This window comes from Triticum aestivum, chromosome 2B (genome assembly GCF_018294505.1).
Source record: "Triticum aestivum cultivar Chinese Spring chromosome 2B, IWGSC CS RefSeq v2.1, whole genome shotgun sequence".
Classification (NCBI taxonomy): Eukaryota; Viridiplantae; Streptophyta; class Magnoliopsida; order Poales; family Poaceae; genus Triticum; species Triticum aestivum.
Genome location: NC_057798.1, coordinates 180,987,059 through 180,994,242, shown reverse-complemented (window position 1 = coordinate 180,994,242; position 7,184 = coordinate 180,987,059). Strand labels below are relative to the sequence as shown.

Below are 7,184 nucleotides of genomic sequence, written 5' to 3'. Positions count from 1 at the left end.
AACTGAGTATATGTGTGTGTAACTAGTCCTGCCAACTAAATATTAATGCGTGTGCAACTAGTGTCCTGCCAACTAAACATCAATGTGTGTGCAACTAGACTATATTACAAGCCAACTAAGCATATGTGTGTGCAACTAGTCTTCCTACCAACTAAACATCAATGTGTGCGCAACTAGACTACGTTACAAGCCAACTAAACATCAATGTGTGTGCAACTAGACTACATTACAAGCTATGATAATTCATATGCGACTATGCGGACCAGATTATGCAACTATGTGGCCATGTATGTGCCAACTAGGACTACTATGTGTGCAACGACAACTACTGAGGATGCAACTCCAAAAAACTGGGTTTGAAAAAAATTGCACCATGCAGTACTAAAGTTGCACAAAGCAGTACTGAAGTTGCACAATACAGCGCCAAAATTGGCATCAAAAAAATTTCGTCGAAACATATCCATGCGGGATCTAGTTTCGAAGATCTCGTCGCGATGAATCCAACGGTGAAGACGGATCTGAATTCCGACGTGTGGTTTAAAAGATACGACTTTTTAAAAATTGAAGTGGCCAAAATAAATGTGCGTGAATCTGTTTCCAGGACTAGTCCGTACGCATTTAATACTAACAAAAAACATTCACTAGCTGACAAAAAAAGACACACATGTAAGTAACCAGCCCGACCGCCCGTTCCTACGAAAAAGTGGGCGTGCACTTTTAAGATTTCAGGTTTTTTTTGAGGAATCGGAGTTTTTTTTTTGACATGAGGAATCGGATTTTTCTTTTGAGAATATGAGGAATCGGAGTTGGGTCTGCGACAGTGCACTTCCCACGAAATGGGCCTTCATTGTTTTTCTGCGGCGCATCGAGTCCACCAAACAAGCAGCCGCGTGGCCTTCTCCCCTCACCCCATGGCGCGGCTGCCCTAGTTCGTCCACGCGACACCTCCACTCCATCGCTAACCTCCCCCTCCCCTGCTATACTTCTCCGGCGCCCTCCTCGCCTGTGGTCCGCGCGGACCTCACCGCCCCCCGCCCCCTGCTTCTCCCCGGCCCTCCACCCCTCATCTGCACAAGGTAATCCCCCCCCCCCCCCCCCCCCCCCCGCGGCTCCCTGCTACTGTATCATTGGGAGTCGAAACCCTAGTTCAATCGCCCCTCCCCCCCCCCCCCCCCCCCCCCCCCGCTCCCTGATACTGTATCATTGGGAGTCGAAACCCTAGTTCAATCCCCCCCCCCCCCCCCCCCCCCCCCCCCCGCCATTTACCCTCGAGGTTTCTGTTTGTCTTAGTTTGGTTCAGTTTCTGTAACCCTAGGTTTGTCTTGGATGGGGACCGATCGAGTTAGAGGGAATATGTTGTGCGCTTTCTTCCTGTACCCTCCTGGTATAGGTATTTTTCTGCAAGGATCGTTCATGAATTTTGGGGGTTGTTCAAATCGTCTTCGGGCTGCAGCATTTTGTTATGCCCAGAACTCTGTAGTGTGCATTTTGTGTTTTGGGAATGATTCTTTTGGTATTTGTATGCCGTTTTCTCAAGCTCTCATAGCATCAAGATGATATTTTTCTATAATGTATGTATGAAGTATGAACACTGCACATTTCTTGTGATATTGGTGCTTGAGTGCCATTCTGGTTAGCTTAAAAAGAAGCTGATGCACCCCCCCCCCCCCCAAGGGAAATATACAGAGTCTTCCTTAGAGTGGACAATAAATGGACTGCTTGCGAGTTGATTATAGACATTGTGCCATAGCTGATGAACTAAAACGGTTAAGAATTATGTGTTTACTGTTTATGGTTAAAATTGAAAGGACTAAGAATTCAGGAGTTATATGTGGTGATAATATGATTTTTAGATGTTTTGATGCTGCTTAATTTATTAAGATCTGATCTACCAGTTTTTATCTTTCTAGGCCTATGGTAAGGGCAACTTGAGCTGCAAGTGGCCATTATCAGAATGGGTGAAAGTAACGAGAATATCCAGTTTTCGTGGGGAAAGAAGAGAGCAAAAGGTGGTGCCAAGATGGATACACAGTTCTATGGTTCCTTCACATTTGACAATGTGAAGTACTCACTGTATGACTGTGTATATCTTTTTAAAAATGGTGAATCTGAACCATACATTGGAAAGATAGTAAAGATATGGCAGCAGAATGAAGCTAAGAAAGTAAAGATTCTTTGGTTTTTCACCCCGGATGAGATCAGAAATTATTTAAGAGGCCCCGTGGCGGAGAATGAGATATTTCTTGCTTCTGGTGATGGCACTGGCCTTGCCGATATCAACCCGCTGGTAGTTTGTTCCTTCCTTACTCACATATTTGCATTTTTTAATTAGATTGATCCACATCAGAAATGCAATTTGAAGTTTTAATCTTCCTGTATAAAAGGCGTGCTAACAATATGCAAGGAGCAACAGTTTGATTACCACTTTTGGAAGTATATCTGGCAATACTAGACGGAACAAAAGCCTGAATGAGCTGGATCCAGCTTGGTTGCTCATTTGCAAAACTGAGCAGAACTAGCTTGGTCAGTTCAAAGGGGCAACAAGCTAGTTGGGGTCAACAATTACATTTTTTCGAAGCTAGCTGGGCGCATCATTGTTAATTCAGTTCATTTCTGACCTTTCTTACAAGTAAAATGTTCTAATAGGGTCTTTTTATTGCTTATATTAGGAATCTATTGCTGGTAAATGCACTGTTGTTTGCATTTCAAAGGATGAAAGGAATCGCCAGCCTACCCCAAAGGAACAAACGGTCGCTGATTATATCTTCTATAGGTTTTTTGATGTTGGAAACTGCACACTTTCTGAGCAAGTACCTGAGAAAATTGCAGGGCTGGAAGGTCAGCATTGGATGTAAATTTTGTTCATGCATTACATCACATTAAATATTTCGTTTAAGCAGTACATTATACACACACACACGCACACACACATAATGTGCACGTATATTTAACTACTCTCCTTCTGATGTAGTCAACGCGCTGCTTAATCCTAAAGATGAGCAAGTTATATGTTACCCGGATCAGGATGTGCAAGGCATGGATCAGAAGGTGGGTGCAGGTCTGGTTGCACCCCTTACGCAATCAGCGGCTAAGATGGAGGATGAAATTCCTGTTGCACCCCTTCCGCAATCAGCTGCTAAGATGGAGGATGAAATTCCTGTTGCTGCAGTTCCCCTTTCCCAGTCAGTGGCCATTTCTCTTCCCCCATCAGTCAAAGAGGTGGATAAAGTTCAGGTTGCTGCTGTTCCTCTTCCCCTAGCAGTTGAGGAGGATGTTCCCAAACCCACACAAAAAGTTTTCAAACGTACACAGAGTACACAGAAAGTTCTCTCTGATAAGATGCCTTCAAAGAAGTTGAAAATATCTCAAGATCTCACAACGAAGAATATGCCTTCAAAGAAGTCGAAACTATCTCAAGATCTTACAACACAGAGTATGGCCCCAGTTCCTGACGTGAAAGTTCGCTCTGTTCCTTCGGCGGAACTACCAACAAGGCAGGCTGTAAGTTTTCTGAATTAGTAAATAGCTGTTGGTGACATATTTCAGAGTGATAAATATAATGCGAATAAATGAACATGTTATAAACATGAAAAACACAGTGTCGGTGTCGCCTTCTGTATTCTTTACCCCGAGCAGTTACTATGTGTTGGCCCATGGACATGTAAACTAGATGCATGCTCAGTGAAACGAAAAACACGTTGATTGCTATCCAACTCCAGCGTATCATAATTTAACGCACATAAAAGGATAAGGTATATTTTGGTTCCTTTTCAGAGAAATAGTAACTTTACTTTAGGCTGTGGTGTGTTTGGAACATTTTAGTTGACAAATTTAAACCAGGCCATATGCCAAAGACACAACACTGGCCTACTCTACTGAAAATTAATAATTCAATGCCATAAAGCAGTCCCTTGAATGGTGAACTGCCACCATGTTCTAGAGCAGGTATTTTGGGGCTGTGCCCTTTTGAACTTACCATCTGAAGTATTATTTACATGTTCAGCTATATTTCTTAAGCATTAATATTAATAGATTGAATCTTGGGCACATATAATCGTTTATTTGTACACAGCAAGTAAAGTGGTCTCATATTTCTCACTTATTTTGCTTTATGGACTGTTCTTTATTTGGCAGAATATTATGTGCTTTTGATAGAAATTCGACCGATGCTATTTACGAGTAGGTTTGACTTGATAAATCATGCACAAAATGCTGTTGTTTACACTTTGCTACTATCATGTTTACTTTTGTGTGCTAACACAGTTTGCTACTATCATGTTTACTTTGTGTGCTAATACACCTTTATGCTACTTAACAGGACAGAAGAAAATGGTTCAAACCACAGGTGAGTGATCTTTTCTTTTCTCTGTTGTTGTTGTTGTTGTTGTTGTTGTTGTTGTTGTTATTATTATTATGAAATATATGTTATATCTGCAGTCTTCACTTGATAAATCGTTTCATCAAATTAGCATAGTACTAAGATGTAGCCTTTGATTCAGTTCTATGTTATTGTCTATTGAATGAAATCAGGCTTTGGCTTTCAGTTATATATATGGCATAAACTCATAATCTATATTAAATGTAATTTGCAGCCATGGCATGAAAAACTAACACAAGCTGATAGGGAGGGGAGGCTGGTGTATATTCAGAATCTTGACATACGGTTTGGAGCTTCTGAAATAGTGGTACTATGACTATCTTCTTTTTTCTGTATTTGGTTGTCATGAAGCCCGAGCTGCTTCTAGTTCTCTAATTGTGTTCCTGGCCTAGAAGGATCATCTACTTGTCTTCTTGAATAGCTTAAGCTTTCTGTTCTGTAGGCCGTGTTTGGCATGATGTGGATTATGACGATCCAGCTTTTCCAACTGACTCTTTCCTATTATTTTGGTTTGGCTAAACCAACTCTTTCCTGCCCTCATTACTATTTTCCGCAGCAGATTACAATAAACAAGTCACCACAGCACAATCCAGCAACCACAAGCTGAGCTTTACACAGCTGTGTACACTGATTTCTGCCTGCTTAACTTCTACAGTCTCTTACAAAATGTCTCCTGATTTTGCGAAAAAGGAACTATGTGCTTCTGCTCAAGAAAGTAATAAATAAATAGATATGTTTTTTATTCGATAACAAGTAGCAGCACAGAGAAGTTGAAACTGTTGGGGCATGAAAAAGTTGATTAACTCTGTGCATATCCATCTCTTTTTCTCAAGGATCTTCGTCCACCCTGTTCAGTACTCATTCTACTCGTGCTTTGTTTAGTCTTCATGTTCTTTTCACATGTTATCTGCTCCTCCCGTGTATCGCACCATCAATTTAGTGAACATATCTTATTGCGATCATGTTTGCAGGAACTTATTCGTGAGGCACTACAACTATCTTGTACTGCTAAGCCTATTAACCACCCGACCTACGATGATCCTAACAATGGTGAGTGAACTTCTACACAAATACTAACATGTTCCATTTAACCTTATCCAACGCAGTTTAAATAAAATGCCTTTTTCTAATTTGTAGGAAAAGCATATGTTGTATTCAATTCTAGAAATATTGCTGATGACGCTGTTATGAAAATCAATTCAGGTTTGGTTGTGGGTGGAAGGTAACTCACTCTATTGTGTCAATACTTGTTGGAATGATGAAATGTACTTTACTTCGTATTCAGTGCTGGCATGTAATAAATTTCATACCAAGCATCGCTACTGTCTGTTATGTTTCAGTTTCACATGATGGCACCTAGTTCAAACCAACTGCAAAAACACCGATTGGAACTAACAGAGCTTTATATAAACCAATTGCTTCTGCGATGAGCACCAATTTATGTGTTTTACTAGTTCTTTAGTTGGCAAATCAGACAGGGATTGTGCGTGTGCAACATTGCAATTGCTGGTTACATAGTTTGTATGTGACTGCCACTTGGCATTGCTCAGTATAAGTAATTAGTAATCTTCTAGTTTGGTCTTCTTTTGCTAACTGCTGATACTTCTGATTAATTGTATTTCTTGCAGACCCCTTTACTGCAGCAAAGGGTTACTTAAGGTCCCAAAACCAGCTTCAGGAGCTCTGGTTGGGCACTTAACCATCAGTAATCAGAAAATGAACCCAAGACAACGAGAAGAGCAGGTCTCGATGGTGTCCTATAATTAATCCCGTCGCAGTTTCTCCTTTTCTGTACATGATATCAATGCAACTGTTGTTATTTCCGCAGAAGAAGGCAGTGTCAACATCACATTGTTCTCAACCCAATACAATAGAATATGACCTGGCCTTGGACTGGATGCTTGTCCGAGAAAAGCAAGCAATGAAGTTCAGTATGCTTCATAAGGTAAATGCTGCTTCCTACGTACTCTCTGTACTTGCGTGGGTTCCGTAAGTTGAGACCTTAATTTTTGCATGTGCAACATCGTTTTGCAGAGGCACGCGGGTGAGAGGAAGTCGTTTGCAGCAAAGATGGAGAAGTAAGTAGCTTCTTTGGAGTCGCTTAACCAAAATGTAATGGGAACCGGCCAGATGGAGTTGTCAACTATCACCCCTTGGAGCTTGGTGTGTTGTTCACCCGAAGCAACACTTATCTTCAAGCTTTTGTCGCTGTGGCAACCTTATATGCGCTGATGGTTTATGTTTGGCTTCGACTGATTGAATTTCGAGGTGGGACTAACTGCAACGTAGGATGTTCTTTCTTCAAGGAGGGAAATGTATAGGGGTGGAAATTATGAGGACATTAGCTTCAGGAATCAGAGTAGTGGGAAATTTCTCATGACATGTCTTCAGGAGTCAGAGTAGTGCCGTAGAAGCAAGTAGCCCTTTGCAGCAAGCCGGAGGCGGTTTTAGCTTAACAGTAAGCCAGCCAGCGTAGTAACGGTGCCCATCTGCTGCTGCGTGTTTTTGGATAGCAAATCATGAACTATGTATGTTCCCAAAGTTCACGGCTTGGCTATCTTTTCTGCTAAATGTACCGCATTCTTGAATGGCCCCACTGCAGTGCCCACTTGAGAGTCTGCTACCAGTTGTGTTCGATGATGATTCATCTGTGTCAGTGGCGACTTTTAATTGACCGGCGCCTTTGAATGAACGGTAAAGCCTGTGGGCGCCTTTGAATGAACGGTAAAACTTTCCCAGTCGCGCACCCAATGGATAGTCATTTTTTTTCCGACTCATTTTGGCTTGTCATTTCGACGAACAGCCT

The 7,184-nt window shown here is 41.7% G+C and overlaps 1 protein-coding gene across 1 annotated transcript; it reads left to right on the top strand.

Annotated features, from left to right (window-relative positions):
- The first annotated feature begins 836 nt into the window (after window positions 1–836).
- Window positions 837–6,966, top strand: LOC123044217 (protein ANTI-SILENCING 1). The gene is made up of 11 exons (XM_044466892.1): window positions 837–1,076; window positions 1,911–2,287; window positions 2,670–2,838; window positions 2,972–3,501; window positions 4,319–4,345; window positions 4,593–4,685; window positions 5,350–5,428; window positions 5,516–5,600; window positions 6,007–6,121; window positions 6,207–6,323; window positions 6,413–6,966. The coding sequence occupies exons 2-11, from the start codon at window positions 1,955–1,957 to the stop codon at window positions 6,458–6,460; spliced, it is 1,596 nt and encodes a 531-aa protein (XP_044322827.1). The 5' UTR covers window positions 837–1,076; window positions 1,911–1,954; the 3' UTR covers window positions 6,461–6,966.
- The last annotated feature ends 218 nt before the right edge of the window (window positions 6,967–7,184 follow it).

What these genes read in the sequence shown, in the direction of transcription:
- LOC123044217 (XM_044466892.1), top strand. Translation starts at nt 1,955, where the DNA reads ATGGGTGAAAGTAACGAGAATATCCAGTTTTCGTGGGGAAAGAAGAGA. An exon ending in TTGGAGCTTCTGAAATAGTG is followed by an intron (nt 4,686 to 5,349) that starts GTACTATGACTA and finishes TCATGTTTGCAG; the next exon opens with GAACTTATTCGTGAGGCACT. An exon ending in CAAGACAACGAGAAGAGCAG is followed by an intron (nt 6,122 to 6,206) that starts GTCTCGATGGTG and finishes TTATTTCCGCAG; the next exon opens with AAGAAGGCAGTGTCAACATC.